The 16,345-nt window shown below is 45.2% G+C and overlaps 1 protein-coding gene across 1 annotated transcript; it reads left to right on the forward strand.

Annotated features, from left to right (window-relative positions):
- Window positions 1-1,317: 1,317 nt before the first annotated feature.
- LOC114865872 (brevican core protein-like) lies at window positions 1,318-12,001 on the forward strand. Its single transcript, XM_055512982.1, has 14 exons — window positions 1,318-1,546; window positions 3,893-3,972; window positions 4,076-4,441; window positions 4,558-4,732; window positions 4,864-4,991; window positions 5,164-5,457; window positions 5,500-6,330; window positions 6,419-8,095; window positions 10,021-10,128; window positions 10,300-10,458; window positions 10,530-10,612; window positions 10,689-10,833; window positions 10,945-11,127; window positions 11,349-12,001. The coding sequence occupies exons 1-14, from the start codon at window positions 1,530-1,532 to the stop codon at window positions 11,456-11,458; spliced, it is 4,356 nt and encodes a 1,451-aa protein (XP_055368957.1). The 5' UTR covers window positions 1,318-1,529; the 3' UTR covers window positions 11,459-12,001.
- The last annotated feature ends 4,344 nt before the right edge of the window (window positions 12,002-16,345 follow it).

The raw sequence follows: 16,345 nt of genomic DNA on the forward strand, positions 1-16,345 counted from the left end.
TTGGATAATAATATGCAAAAATTACCGAAAATGTAAGTTTTCATAACTGTCAAATCTTTTTCATTTCTCTGCTCACTTCAGAATAAAAGCTGGATTTTAGTCCATTCCTGACAAGCTCCATTCATTACAAGGATTTTCTTAGCCCCCCAGCTTTCCTGACCTTACAGTCTTCCCTTTATAAGACACTTTACAGCAGGGACAGTGACGTCTTCCAGCGAGTGTAACTGCTGACTGGGCTTGAACTCATCTGGGTTACTGTGACCGGCCAAGGCTCGGACACCAACTGAAGCTCACCTCTGATCTTTGTCTGCTCTCTGACATTCTTCTTCTCAGACAGCCCCGCTTGTATCTGAGTGTCAGATTCCTCAAGGGCTCAACACCGACCGCCGATGTCCAGCCACAGGATGACGCATGAAGCGTCGCAGACTTTGTGGACAGAGCAAATGATGCTTCACCTTATTCATCTTCTGGAAAAAAAATCCAGCGAGCAGCCAATGACACATTTGGAAACACACTGCTGACGAGATGATATTCTAGTGGGTTCCTTTGTTGAGGTGTTTGAGCAGGGCGTCCCCTCTTACCAGTCACAGGAGGTCAAACCTTGTGTCACATACTGATGTGAAAAAATACCTTAAGTGTATCTGAGATGCCACAGGTTTTTACCTCAACCCTGTGGGTGCTTTTATTCAGTTTGAAAAAAGTCTAACACAGAGAGGGTGAAACCTCAAGACAACATGATGTACTGTTCTGTAGGATACACTATATAAACTAAAATAAAGGGGGGGGGGGGGGGGGCTCTGTGGTCAAAGGAGCCCACAGCTCTCGTCTTTGCCCATCGACCGCCAAACACGTTAATGCGGCCCTGGCTGCAGCACTCCAGGCTAAATGGGTGCGTAAAAGACTGAAGCAGCTGTCACGTAAGACACCACTCCTCTGCAGGATGCAGCAAAACTGCCCACAGCTGCATTGGCGACGCACGCAACTTAGTTCATGTGATTTAAAAAGTAAGTGAAGTCTGACACTGTTCTCGTTCCAGTGCAGGTGACAGGTCTGCAGCATCAGTCCCTGCAGCAGCAGCAGCAGCAGCAGCAGCAGCATCCGTCCTGCTGCGCTGACTCAACTCATCCCCGTTCGTCCAAATCACGCATTAGTCGTTTTCCTGCAGCAAAAAGAGCATCTAGGTCATCTCCTGAGCGCAGGCTTAACTTCTCAGCCCAACGTCGGTAAGTTCCGATGCCATCCTCTCAACCCCCCCCCCCCCAACAGACATGCGCCATCTCCATCCCGACTGTTGGCTGAAAAAGTGGGCAGTTCAAGATTTCATATCTGGCTGCACTTTCCCTCAGCTCCCTCCTTTTCCTCCCGAGCCTCGGAGCGGAGCGTTCCCCAGCTCCTTCTACCTGCGCAGCGCGTCCGGAGCCGCTTCCCCCCCGACGGGACAGTCGCACTGCACCAAGCTGAGCAGCGGAGCCGCCGGAGCGCGCTTTGAACAGCCGAAGTCACCGTCCGACCCCCCCGCAGCGGCTGCGATGCCGTTACCGGTCCGGTAGGTTCACGTCGGCTCCGGTAAAAGTTCTTTAAGCGTCTTATGTTAAAGCAGTTGGTGACGTCGGTCCTCACACTGTGACAGGGGTAGAATTCAGGCACATGATGCAACTGGGTAACTAACATTTTTCAGAGCATTTATCAGATCTGCTTCCACAGGGTTTGGCTCCGTCCTCATCAGCCCTTCACTATTACTTATAATTTATTTATTTTTGTTCAGTGTTCCTTAGATGAAGGCGGATTCGCCCTGAAGGGAACACAGTCCAACCAGCATTTTGTCTTAAGTGCACTTTATGTGTGGTCCACCTCAGGGCTCAGGTGGATGTGATGGACAGGTAGAGCTCTAACACACCTGAGGTCACGCATTCAAAGCATCAGGGTCATCAGAGTCTCCTGCACAAAGACTCGCCGAGCGTTGCCTTGTGTGGTTAGTAACAGACCAGCCAGACACAGTCTGAGGTCGGCCCATGGATCTGAGTCAAGCCTGACGCTGCACTGGGCACATTGGGTGGCAAATGATCTGGTGGGAGGCTCTTCCACAGCAGCCACTGGTTTGGAGACGGAGACTTGGCCTAGTGGAAATGTCTGGGTACGGTAATTTGGGAGGTGGGATGAATCTCTCTGCTACTGAGATTGTGGAGGTGCTACCTTTGATGCAGAGAGGTGGTGTTGAGGAAATGACTCCAACTCCGAGCTCTTAACTGATCCCACATGGTGTTTAAGTCCCTGTAATGGGCAGAAGTCTTGCCTGCAGATGAATGTTTGGGGTCATTTCTACACACTACTGTATAATAAAGACTGGAGCAGGAACTGACCTTTGATCCGCTTTTTAATGTGCATTTTGGGAGCGATTTGTTGCAGTTTATGATGGATCAGTTCCAGCTCAGCTCTCCATAAATCAGTCAAACCGTTGTCTTTGCACGTTTGACTAAACAGCAGCCATTTTCCAATTTCCAATTGGCCGGTGGAGGCGAGGTTTGCCTGATGTGACCTTGATGCGGAGCTGCAGACCACCCAGATGCTGAAGTCTGAGCACACTTTCATTTTCTCCCTCATGCTCCACGTTTAATTTGTCGGCGTCGTTGTCATAATGTCAGTGTGTTCGTGTGCTCGTCTGTGGGTGCGGGAGGAGGTGACTGGATTAGTTCTGCTGGCAGATAACGCACTGGCTGCAGTTCCCGGACCTGTAAATGCAGTGGGTTACATTGATTTCAGCTTAAATCTTCATTGCTCCTCTGGTTGGAAACAGCAGAGCTGCAGAATGCCCACTGCGAAGCCCAAGACTTTAATGAAGGAGTCACAGAACAGCCATCAGCGCTATCTGCTCTGAACCCATATTTAACAATCTCCAAGCAGTCACACACCGAAAGCAGTGTTCAGCGCGGCTCCCTCTGTACAAAGCCAGCTCCGGACGGATTCTTTGTGGTTCAAAACTTCCCTTTCTCCGAAAAAGCAGGAGAAAAAGCGGACGAGCGTGCCAGCGCTGTGTCCTTTAATATTCCCTGAAGCCTTTTGTGAGGGAGCGGCTATGAAGTGAAAGCACAGTGTGCAGCTGTCCTCCTGGCCGCCGCTCGCTCCTTGTGAGACGTTTCCTTGTCAGGAATACTAATAGTGACAGTGGCGTTGTGGCGCTGGCCCAGCTGGGGAGCAAACAGACAACAATTATGCTCCAGTCAAAAGAGCCCTTTGAATGTGACACAAGTTAGTGAGCTGACTGTCAGAACACGTCTGACAAAGTTGACTTTATCAGCGCTTTTTAAACTCCAGGGCAGATCAAGATATGATATCTCCTCACGTTGTTCGTTGTATTTATAAAATGGACAAAATTGCGAACAAGTGCCGCCTGACCGGACGTGTGCAACCTCGTCAATGCAACACGGCCGGTGGCGGGAGGTCACTGTGAGCATCCTGCCTACCGGGTTAATACCAGGGAACCCAGAGGTGACGGACGCTTTGGCGGCGTGAAGCCTGAGCTGCAGACGTGCTCTCGCTGCCGGACCGACTCTTTGGCCCCCGGGTCGTCCCATCTGCTGCAGGGCTCCTCGTTCTTCAGGCCCGCGGGAGGCAGGTGCTGTAATTGTGCAGCCTGTGACATTTAGGGATGGATTTGTCGGGTGAGCATGGTTCGCTGACAGGCTGAACCAACACAGGTCATGAGTTACAGTAGCAGTAAAAGCATTTCCTATTAAAGGTTAAATGTGTGTGAAATTGGAAAGGGAATGAGGAATAATGTGTCAGTTTCAGTCCCTTCCTATCTGAATTTACTGCAGGAACAATATATTAATCTTCATCTATGTCAAAATATCTCCAGTGTGACTTCTTCCTGTTTGTGTCCTTTCCTCCTTAGACTTGTCCAGATCCTTCCACTCCTGTGTGCAGTTTTCCATCTGACTCCAGCCTTCCCCACCCAAACTCCATCTGCGTACGGTACGCTTCCTTCCTTGCTTCATTCTTTAGTTTGCATGAATCGATTTATGGTCCTGGTGATGTGGCGTAAAGGTGCCAACAGAGTGGGACTCTCGTTTTCCAGACGATGACCTGTCCCTCAGGGTGAAGATCCCCCTCCCGGGCGCGGTGTCCGCCTCACTGGGCAGCTCCATCTCCATCCCCTGTTCGGCGTCCCTGTCCTCCGCGTCCTCCATCCCGCCGGTGGTGCCCCGCGTCAAGTGGACCGTGGTGTCCGGTGGGGTGGAGACGCAGATCCTGGTGGCGAGGGGTCTGAGGGTGAAGGTCAACGACGCCTATCAAGGCCGAGCGCTGCTCAACTACACGTCCTCGCCGGATGACCTGTCCCTGTGGTTGGGAGAGTTGCGCTCCAGCGACTCGGGCCACTACCGCTGCCAAGTGCAGCAGGGCCTGGAGGACGCCAGTGACCTGGTACAACTGAAGGTCAAAGGTACGAAGACGAAAGCTGTTTAAACCTCCAAGTCCAGAAAATGAATCTCTGATTATATTTGTGGCCAGACTTCACTTGCAATGATTCTTAAACATGCTGACTCTGTGTGTGTTTAGGAGTGGTCTTCCACTACAGAGATGCTCTGGGCCGGTATGCTTTCACCTTCCATCAGGCTCAGGCGGCTTGTCAGTCCATCGGGGCAGAAATCGCCACTGCTGAACAGCTTCTGGCTGCTTATTATGACGGATATGAGCAGTGTGATGCAGGCTGGTTGGCAGACCGGTCCGTCAGGTAGCTCTACTGTATAATCTATCAAATCTATAAAACTGCTTGATCTAACGCAGAACAAAGAAGAAGGATTTCAAACGTGTACAAGTTAAATTTGGAAATATAGGTTGATATAAACATTTCTGTTTTTGCAGGTACCCAATCCAAGTGCCCCGTGAAGGTTGCTATGGAGACATGGATGGGCAACCAGGAGTGAGAAACTATGGAACAATGGATTCAGATGATTTATTCGATGTTTACTGTTATGTGGAACAAATTGATGGTGAGAATAATGCCTAATCTATCTAAAATACTAAATATATGAACTTTAATTAACTCAAGTACATCTGTTTTATGCTTAAATCAGCCAGTGACGTTGGCCAATCTTCACAAAAGACCACTGTAAGATGAAATAATGAATCTTTGTAGCGATGAAGAATGCTGTGTTTTTAAAGGGGAGGTGTTCCACGACGCTGTCCCACAGCAGATGTCGTTTGATGAAGCACAGTCGTTCTGCAGAGCCGCAGGAGCGGAGCTGGCCACAACGGCGCAGCTGTACTTGGCGTGGAGCGAGGGCCTGGACCGCTGCAGCCCCGGCTGGCTGTCCGACGGCAGCGTGCGCTACCCCATCCGGACCCCCAGGGAGCGCTGTGGAGGCCCGCAGGCCGGCGTCAAGACCCTGTACCGCTTCAGCAACCAGACTGGTTTCCCAGAGCCGTCCAGCCTCCACGACGCTTACTGCTTTAGAGGCGAGTTCTTGTCTATGTATTAAAATGTATTATACAAATAAATGCTCATGAACATCATCAGTTTGAATAATCTGCCTCCTACAGGTAGCAGGAAAAATCCCACTGACTCTCCAGCAGACTACGTGGCCACGGAGCCTGAAGATATTGGACAAGATGTTATTATTCTCACGGAAGAAGACCAAGAGCTGCAGCTGAACCAAGAAGCAGAGCAAGTGGAGCGAGAGGCTCAAAGTGCGCTGGAATCTTTCCCCATTTTGTCCAGTCCTGCCACTGAGGGCGGCATGTATGATCCACACACAACAGAGTCTTCCTTCAGTGCCACATCGACTCTGGGCCTCCTCCAGCTGCCTAATGAAACCGCATCTCCTGCACAATTGATCTCTGGCTCCCAGAGTCCTACAACGCTGGAGAGCAGCACCATCAGCAGCAATGAAGCCAACGGTTTTCCACACAATGCGTCATCCCTGCCGAATGCTTACAAAGATGAGGATTCCCCCCAGAACACGAGCTTCACCGCTCACCCGTCTGAGCCTGAAAGCACCACAGGGCCCCCAGAATCAACGCATGCACCAGACTCACATAACCACACAGCGCCGCACACACAGCCATCGTTGAGTATGAGGGAATCCCTAACAACACGTGGGGCCAGTGTGGCTTCAAGCAGAGTACACAGCCATTACAGTGGAGGAGGCATCAACCACACTGTAGACGCAGCCCCGGTGACCCCTGACACGTTGCAGGTGGAACTGGACGAGGCGGCGCTGGAAGAGCCGGTTGAGTCACCGAGAGAAGAAACAGAGCCCCATCCACCAACCACCCCAAAGGAAACGTCCTCCTCGCTCCCTGATGACTGGTCTGGAGACGTTCCTCAAGGTGTGATATTGGTTTAGGAAAAGTATACAACATTTTAGTCTGCACCAAAAAGGTTTATGTTTTACAATTTATTTCTTTATATTTTCAGAGATTGACCCTGACTTTGAATCAGCGAGTGACAACTCCACCTCAGTTATTTCCACGTCTGGCTTCACCACTCGTCTGCCAACCTCCACTTCAGCCGGCAGCGCTACTGCTGAGGTTCGGACTCTGGCTCCAGGTCCCACGCTCTCATCTGGCTCACGAAGGGCTGACGAACTGGGCTTTAACATCGTCCCCACATCAACGCAACTGGGGGAGTCTTCCCTCTCCACACATGAGGGAAGTGGCAGTTTAGAAAACGATGACACGATCACTATGGGAAGTGAGAGAAAACAGCTGAATCCAACAGCATCTGAAGAAAACCTTGTTTCTGAAGGTTTAGGAACCAGTGAGTCTCCAGAGGAGTCCAACCCCTCTCTGTTCCCTACAGAGTTCCCCACAGCACAGTATAAGACACCAGGCTACAGAGAGTATTTGGATGCTTCCACTGGTGCTTTTGAAGAGGCTAGTGGAGAGGAAGCTGGTATAACTATTGCTGCACCCAGAGAAGATGCTACAGTTGCCTTCAAAGAGGATCATAAAGTCATCCAAATCGCAGCAAATGATACAATTGGCCCAACACTTGACGAAGAGCCTGATGATGTTTCCTCAACCCTGGAAGAGGAAGCTAAAGTTTTATATTCACTTGAAAAGGAGGTTGAAGTTGTCGCAACTGTCGAAGAGCAACCGCAGACTTTCGAAGAGGGAGGTTCAAGTGTGACGCCAACTCTTGAAGCAGCTTCCGAAACTACTTATGCCCCCACAGAGGTGGCAGATATTAACCCCAAATTTGAAGAAGATGGCAAGCCCACTCCAACCTTTAAAGAGGAAGTCAGCTTTACTCCAACCTCAGAGGAAAAAGATAACATAGCTCTAACACATGAAGAAGAAGCTGAGCCTGCTCCAACCATTAAAGAGGAAGTCAGCTTTACTCCAACCTTAGAAGAAGAAGCTAACATTGCTCCAACACTTGAAGAATTAGCTGAGCCTGCTCCAACCGTTAAAGAGGAAGTCAGCTTTACTCCAACTCTAGGAGAGGGAGCTAACATTGCTCCAACAGCTGAAGATGAAGTCAGCATTCCTCACACCCTTGAAAATGAAGCTAATGTTCCTCCAAACCTTAAGGAAGAAGTCAACATTGCCCCGACCCCTGAAGAAGAAGATAATATTGCTTCAACTTCTGAAGAAGAAACTGGCTTCACCCAACATCCTGAAGAGGACCCTGTGGTTGTTACAACCCTTAAAGGAGAGGCGAGCCTTGACCCAACCCTGGCCCCTGAAGAAGAGGCCATTCAGGAAGACTTCACCAAGTTTCCCCAGTTTACCTCCACTTCTGACTGGCCGCTGCTGGCCACCACAGCCGGGCTCCAAGAACCTCTGAGTGACGTTACCTATGGCAGCAAACCTCACCACAGCTCTACAGCAGCCCCTGACTCCTTATCAAGCACCAGGTCCAACACTGCTGCCACGAAGACAGCGACCACCTCCACCACACGCAGCTGGAGCCCCACGACCTCGACAGCTCGACTCCCCGACAAGACCACGGAGGCCCAGAAGGTGACACACCTCATCCCTCCGGTGGATCAAGGTCTGGTGGATGTTGAGTTTAGTCTCACCCAGCCTCCCACCCTGCTTAACTTGCCCAATGAGAGGGCAGCTGTAGGCGGTGCAGGGAAAGCTTCAGGTAATGTCAAAGCCACTCTCATCAGCCTAACCGTCCTCCTCCTGCTGCTCGACGCAGCGGTGCACTAAACCCCCCGGTCTGTCCTCTGCCCCACCCACCTTTGCTCCATCTTCTGTAAAACACCTCCTTTTCAAACGACTTCCCACATTTGTTACACCTCTAAGAAAACTCCCACAGCTTTCTGACTCCACCTGCTTTACCTTAAAACACTCCTCACCTTTCGCCTCCCCTTCGAGATACTCACACTGGGACAGCTCCCACCTGGCGTTTGTCAGTAGTGCAGCCGTGTTGTGCATGTTGTTTTCTTTCTCACCCAAAGATTGACTTCCGTGAAGTACTGCAATATTTTCAAATGGGTTTGAATGTTTCTACGGGGGTTTGTGGTGATGGTTCTCACATTAGTAAATCCTTTGACAGTGCATTTTGTTTTCAGACACTTAACCGTAATCTGAAGATTCTCGTCAAACAGCATTTAGAGCTCACACACACACACACACACACACACACACACACACACACACACACACACACACACACACACACACACACACACACACACACACACACACACCATGTTTGTGCAGTAATGTATAAGTAACATGGTAAGTAGACCTGACCAGTCTCTGTAACGACAACAAAGTTGAATGTAACAGCACTGACCAATGCAAACGCAGCAATGTTTTATATGTAAACCATGAGATCATCAAGTGTTGTACAACATAGGTTTGAAGCACAGTGTCTTTATGTTTATAAGCACAAACCTTGTGGTTAAACATTAAGCAACATGTTTTGAAATGTCCTTATGTTATAAATGTTTCCTACTTCAAATGATGATTGTACACTTTTTGTTTTAAGCTTAATTATGATAAAATGAACTAATCAATAACTAATTGCCTTACGGTCTATTAAGTCTATTAACCTGATATTATGTTGGTCTTCTGCCTCCGATTACATTACACTTTATTTTATCTCTCTCCTCTTAATGTCTTTTTTACAAGCAAATGTAGTGAACAGCGTTAAATAAGTTCCTACCTTCTGTAGATAAAACAGAAATTACAAGAAATTATGCAAACATATATATAAACATCTGCTCTGCCACATCACTTTGTTGTCAGCACATACAGCTGCAAGATAAACTTAATATTTTTAAAATTCTTATTTTACTTTTATTTCTACAGTTCGTTGCCTTCTATTTGAACCTTTTAAAATCCTTTTGATGGGGTGAACTACGTGAGCACGGGGCGATCGCGTCAAGTTAGAATTGAACTGTGTCTTCACTGATTTGCTTACTGTGAAATGCCAGCATGGTTTGAAGAGTTGAACTGGAAGGGCTTGAAAGGCATCACAGTGGTTTTCTGCTACCCAAATGTGTAACTTTACACTAAACTGAATGACGGTTTAACTCTAAGTGCATCTGATTCTCATTAGATTTATTTCAGGCAGTTATTACCTTCCAAACCTTCACACTAACCAAAGGGACATGTGTATGTGAGGGTTCAGCGTAATAACAGACAGCACAGTTCTTGTTTACAGGGAGTCAAAGGAAGCAAATACAACAAATTCATGTTTAATTTCGGTCTGCACACACATGCCAACATGTTCCTCCTTCTACAAATTTAGAAAATAAACAATGTATGGCTGACTTTTCACTTACAGGATGTGAGGACTTTGACATCCTGACTCTGAAGCCCTCTGCTGCCCCCTGCTGGCTCATTTTAATCCGTTTATTTGTTGTAACCTATGTGTGGTCACTTATATATCTGTGTCTTTATGTTCCTGGGTATAAATTGTGGGTTTTCTTGAAGTTTGAATTTATATGTATGCATAAAGGAAACAGTAAAATGCTCTGTGGAGTTCTTGGTCTGGGCTGTTATTCAGTTTTAACAGCAGAACTAACTCTTACTCCCTGTTGTTTGTTGTTTTAGATGCCTGTGAGGACAACACTTGTCTCAATGGAGGCACGTGCACAGACCGACATGGTCAGGCTCAATGTCTCTGTCTACCAACATATGCGGGAGATTTCTGTCAGATTGGTGAGCTGCTTCTTCTTCAAGCCTGTCAAACAGAACCGGTTGCTTTCATAAAATAACCATATCATCATTTTGGGGGCTGTTCTGAAATGCTGTGCATAGACACATTAACTCATTACTCATAAAGAAGTATAAGTAGTAAATTAACATTAGGGCAATTCACGCTTCTCGTAGACCTGGAGCAATGTGAACTGGGTTGGGACAAGTTCCATGGTTTCTGCTACCGACACTTCAGCCAGCGTCTGAGTTGGGAGGTCGCGGAGAAGCACTGTCGCATGATGGGAGCTCATCTGGTGTCCATCATGTCCCCTGAGGAGCAGACCTACATTAGCAGTAGGTCGCCAGAGTACATATTGTGTTCATTCATAACTCCAGACTATAAAGCCATCTGCCCCTGTAACCAGGCAACTACAAAGAGTATCAGTGGACCGGCCTCAACGATAAAACCATTGAGGATGACTTCCGCTGGTCTGATGGCAATCCACTGGTGAGGATGAAAAACCCAATGATTGTTTCATTTATGAACAGCATTTTCTAGTGATGTCTGTTTCCCATGTGTACAGCTGTATGAGAACTGGTACAGAGGGCAGCCAGACAGTTACTTTCTCTCAGGAGAGGACTGCGTGGTGATGGTGTGGCACGACGATGGCCGCTGGAGTGACGTACCCTGCAACTACCAACTGGCCTACACCTGCAAGAAAGGCACCTGTGAGTAACACAGAGACCGAAGCGCATCCCTGAGAGCCCTTTGGTTTGGTTTGTTACACAGTACGTCTGTCCACGTGAATCCAGGATGTTGTTCTCTAATTCCTCCACCAGCTTCCTGTGGTCCACCACCAAGGGTCCGAAACGCCTCCCTGTATGGAAAGAGTCGACAGAGATACGAGACCGATGCAGTTGTGCGGTATTACTGTGCCAAAGGCTTCCAGCAGAGACTGAACCCTATGATCAGGTGTCTGTCTGGAGGCAGGTGGGAAAGACCCCAAATCCTGTGCATCCCTGGTAAGATAACTACATATAAGATTTTATAAAGCCTGAGGAAAAATATTCAGCAGGTTTATTAAACCTGCCTTTAGTCACTAGCGACCTTGACGTATTCAATTTCTGATGTATTTATATTTCATTTACAGCCTGTATTACCTGCGTACAACCCACACGTGCAGTAGTGGTTATTAACAAAGTAACACAACTTATAATATGTTTTATAACATATTTATTTTCAGAAGCTGGATTCCAAACAGAATATCCTGAGGAGAACAGCGAATTTGCAGTAAATGAAGTCGCGTTTGAAGCCACTAAGGAAACACAACAATACTGGGATATCAAGTTTTAAATGATAGCCAAACGTTCCTTATCCTTCTTTCCTAAAGTCTGACAAGAAAGTGAAGAATTAGGTATTTCACCTATGAATGCACACAACAAAATGGACGAGGATAGACACAAGCCAAACTGATTCTGAGCACACATGCTTTGTTGTCTATACAAAAACATGTTAAGCTAAATGTGTCTTTTCAAATGTGATTCATAAATGTAGTAACGAGTAGAGCAAGGAGAGGCTAAATGAATCCAAATGCACACAAATAACTTCACGTCTTTCCTAATATAAAGAACCTTTTTGTAAAATGGTGCTAATGTCTTCAAGACCTTTGTATCCAAAAGAGATTTTTGATGTTGTTGTTGGTATAGCTCCCTCTTTCACAGCTCCATTTTATGTATTGTGTACCGTACATGTATTAGCTTCGACTGATAGGTGTGGTGATAGGTGGAGAAAAACCTTTTATTTCCAGCCAACACAGTTTTGTTCATCAGCTTTATGTTGTAATAAAGTTTTGTAGAACAGAGCAAAGAATAAAATATCTTCTTGTTTTACCGACAACATTGTGTGTGGACATTATTATATATAGAAGAAATCATCACTATTAAATGTATTTTATTAAAGTAGTTTTATTTAGTTTAGTTATATTTTAATTTTTTTAAATGATTTTTAAACAGTGTGAAGACCCTTTCAACGGTTACACCTAGAAACAAATATGGCTGCCACTTAATAAACAACAAAGTAAATTGGTCATGTGACCGACACGTGCCGTGATTCATTATGTGCGCATGTGCGACGTTTTAAATTTCCGCGGAAATCTCTAAATATTCAAGAAGTAAATAATCACGAGGGTGCGGTCAAGTAGAAAAACACCTGACGGTAAGTCGATATGTGTTTTTGGAAGGTGACAGTATTCGGTTTCTCTACAATTACGTGGAGAAGCTCGTGCATGTTTGTGCGTAGCGAATCTATACCTGTCACAGGTAATGGAGCTAGCTTCCGAAAGCTTTCTCGTGTCTGCACGAGGAGCTTCATAAACATGTATTTCAATTATTTAATTGATTATTCCGCTGTTAGCGTGATTGCAGATAATTCATAGGTCAAGGTATTTCTTATTTTTGGTTGTACAGTCCTTCTGTCTGTACTGTTCCTGTGACATGCAGACGGTCCTACCACCAGATGGCAGCAGTGAGCCATGATTCATTAGGGCACACAGGCGTCAGGCAGCGTTGAGGTGTTGGCGTCACAGCCGAGGGCTTACATAATATTTTGATCACAACCATATCAACAACAGAGAAACAAACAAAACTGCAACCAAGGATTTTTTTTTCCATAGTGAGGTACACGATGCATTGCAGATCTTCAGAAGCAAGTGTTTTATCATAAATATTTGAATCAATGTAAAATAGCTTTATCTGTTAGTTTAAATACACAGATGGCCTGAAAGCACTGATATTAATTCAACTTGACTCAAATCTCTCTCTATAAAATTATAGTAGTGAAATAATAAAAACCATCAGGTCAGTAACTGAAACCACATATACTGTACATATTAGTGAAAGGTGGTAGTACACCAGTACATTAGATCAAACATTTATTGAAACATATGTGAGTAATTACATACATAAATTCCTCTACTGTTTTAAAGGCCTGTCGGCCCCAATGTATATATGCTATTGAGTTTATCATTTATATTTTGGAAATGCATGTGCAGAATGAAACAGGTGTGAGAGCGCTTTGATATTTAAGTAGATGCACTTTTCTTTTTACAACAATGTGCCACTAAGCAAGGCATTAATTTGAAATGGATCCACATTATTTCTGCCCAATGAACGAAAATGCAGCGGGCAGCTCTCCCACTGTGCAGTGAATGTGTGCATCCCCCTTTTTCTTGTGTTCCGGCTTAATTAAAAAACACAGATGAACATGATCAGAGCTGATCAGAGGGTCGTGTTGGAGTTAGTGGAACTGGGTGGACGTCCAGAGAAACGTCTCTGTTGGGGCAGGACTGTGGTTCTCAGGCCTTCAATAGCCTCACGCAGCTCAGGCTGAATGTAGAAGGCTAGTGTCCATCCCCTTTGTCATAGAGCCGATAAAACAGTTCCAGATGGGAGTGTATTGTAATCTGTGACCCTGAGGTCAGGGGGTAAGAGCAGAGTGAACAGAGGCCAGTCTTTAAGGACTCCTCATGGAGTTCCTCTTTCTTCCAAAGGACGCGTGGCTCGCTAATTGAGGGCCCACCTCCCCAAACCCCAAGTACAAGGTCCTTAACACCCAAAAGTGACCGATGGGGTGAACTGCAGGGAACAATAAAAGTGTAGAGTAATTGCTTTACTTGTCTTGCTAAAGCTGTATTGTTATGTATTATTGGTTGCTTTCAGAATTAAGGAATTTCCCCATCGTGGGATTAATAAAGCCTGATCTGATTCATCAGTTAGATTTAATAAAATGTGTTTTTAGCAATGGATCTATCCACTTTTTTTAATATAGAAATCTTTAGTTGGTAAATTGTCAGAGTAATAAAGTTGATGCCATCTCTAGTTCATAAAACCCAAAGTGACCTTGTCAGAAGCTCATGGTGTGTTTGGTTTCATCATATGTTTGGGATTCTAGTCAAATGAATGACATTGTTAACTATTTTAACTATCAAATCCTATAAATGTTTTCAGATGAAAATAGTTTTCAATGAGACCCTAAAACAACAAAGGCTTTACCCTCCACATACACACTCTTCATTAGAACAAACATATTGCACGTTGGACGAGCTGGAAATGGACGTTCTGGGACGATGCTGCCAGATCTTAGAAGGAAACAGAGCTGGACTGAACATTTCAGCAATAATTGGCCGCTTGGTTTAGGACTAAACCGCTCTGTTTGTCTGCATAATGAAAAGACAGAAGGGTGAGGAGAAGTTGAAAAGGCGTGCCAAGTTGGCTGGGAACCTCGGCAGCGAGCGTTACCCACAACCCTTCACCCCACCATCGCTTCTCACTGGGATACAAACAACCTTTGTGGCGTTTCTCTATGGTGAGGTCCCGTTTGGACAAACGCGGGGTGTTTTGTGCTTTTGGGCTCCGAGCAGTGCCCCCAAAACTCCAAGGCACTCAATTAACAGCGTGTGCGTGTGTTTTTACAGTCATACGCGGTGACTTATAGCATTCCTTTATCACGAGGCTCATGACGTGTAAAACATTTTATTCTTTGAACAAAAATTGCATTGACTTTTTTTGTCCAACAAAAAGAACTAGAAATTTCTAAATGAGATATTAGATGTGTGAAAATAATGACCTTTATCTGTAAACCAGGGGAAGCAGGGGAGCTGTTACTCTTCTGTTACTGATACTGACATGCAAATTAATTTATCAGGGAGTGTTAAACATTCTTACACATTACATAAATATATATGTTATTTACATAAAGCTGTTAGTTGGCTTCTTAATTTGATTATTAGAATTATTTCAAATGGTCTAATTGTGAATTTATTTATTTAACGGCTTTCTTTATACTTTAAACTATTTTGGTTAATGAACTAATGAGAAAATTAACTCGGTGCCCAGATTTGTGATGATGCAAATCTTTTATTTACAGTGAGTCAGTGTGTGTTAAATACCGTTAGTTGTAATGGTGTAAAGTCTATTTAGATACACAGATGCACTCGGAGTTGATGCGTTATACCACATTAGGTATATTGTCCTGAATAAAGATGTAAGCTGTGATGAACGGGTGAGCGAGCGAGCGAGTGAGTGAGGAAGCTGCAGCAGCTACATGCAGATGTATCAGTTTCCCAGCGTGATCAGAACGTGCAGGCTGCCTGCAGTCAGCGGCTCGGCTCTCAGATCAGCTCCACTGATATAATGGCTTTTCTAATCTGAGCCAATTAGACCCACACGGCACAGGGAGTGGCTGTTTTCACACTGCACCAATTTGCACTGGGGGTGGGAGGACTGAGTGACAGGCAGCCGTGTGAAAACGCAGGGACAAATAGATTTTAATTTGAACCCATGGTGAGGCAATGTGGGGGATGCAGCCTGCACGGAGGAGCGTTCATGGGAGAAGCATTCACTGATACGCGTTCTCATCAGTCTGCAGCCTGTTACCTCAAAAGCACTGAGAATGCAACTGCACTTCACTGAACCCAGTGCTTTCTACTCCGTTGTTTAAGTGAGACTTGACATCGGCAAGTGCTCCAAACACAGTTACAGGAAGTTGAACACCTTTAAACTATGAAAACTGAATACATAATTTTCTGGTGATTTTGTTCAATCAGGAAAAATAAGACACTAAATGCAGAAGAGCAATCTCTTGTATTTGCAGTTGAAATATATAAAAATTGAAAGCCAATAAAATATTGATTTCAAATAGAAACCAAACAGTTTGAATCTATATTCTTATATTTGAACTGTCTGCAGAGTATTAAAATATTGTTATAATTACACCCCCCCCCCCTTTTAATTGATTGTAAATTTAATGCGTGTTTATTTGATAGCTCTGTCTCTGCAGTTCTCTGGAGCTCCAGCAGGGGGCACACTGACCTGAGAATCTACTGAACATGACTGAGAAAAACTAATGGAAATCAGCTTCAGCTCCTGTAAATGATCGATGTAGTAAAGCAAACCCCATGTGATGTTATGACGCTGCTTAACTCAGCTGCTCTATTGTTTTTAAACACAAAAGTTGAAATTACAACATAAAATACTGATAAACTAAACATCTAAACATACTGTTTGTCTGTTGACTGTAACTATGTTTTATGGGTTCACCTTCTCAAGATTAGTTTTTAAAATGATTCAAATCATGTTTAAAAAATCCTGATCTCTAAAAAAATTTCAGTTTTAATGACAACAATGAAAATCTTTGTTTTTGTTGAGTTCACAGACACAAATTCAAACAAACAAGTCAATCACA

Source organism: Betta splendens, chromosome 11 (assembly GCF_900634795.4).
Source record: "Betta splendens chromosome 11, fBetSpl5.4, whole genome shotgun sequence".
NCBI classification, from domain to species: Eukaryota; Metazoa; Chordata; class Actinopteri; order Anabantiformes; family Osphronemidae; genus Betta; species Betta splendens.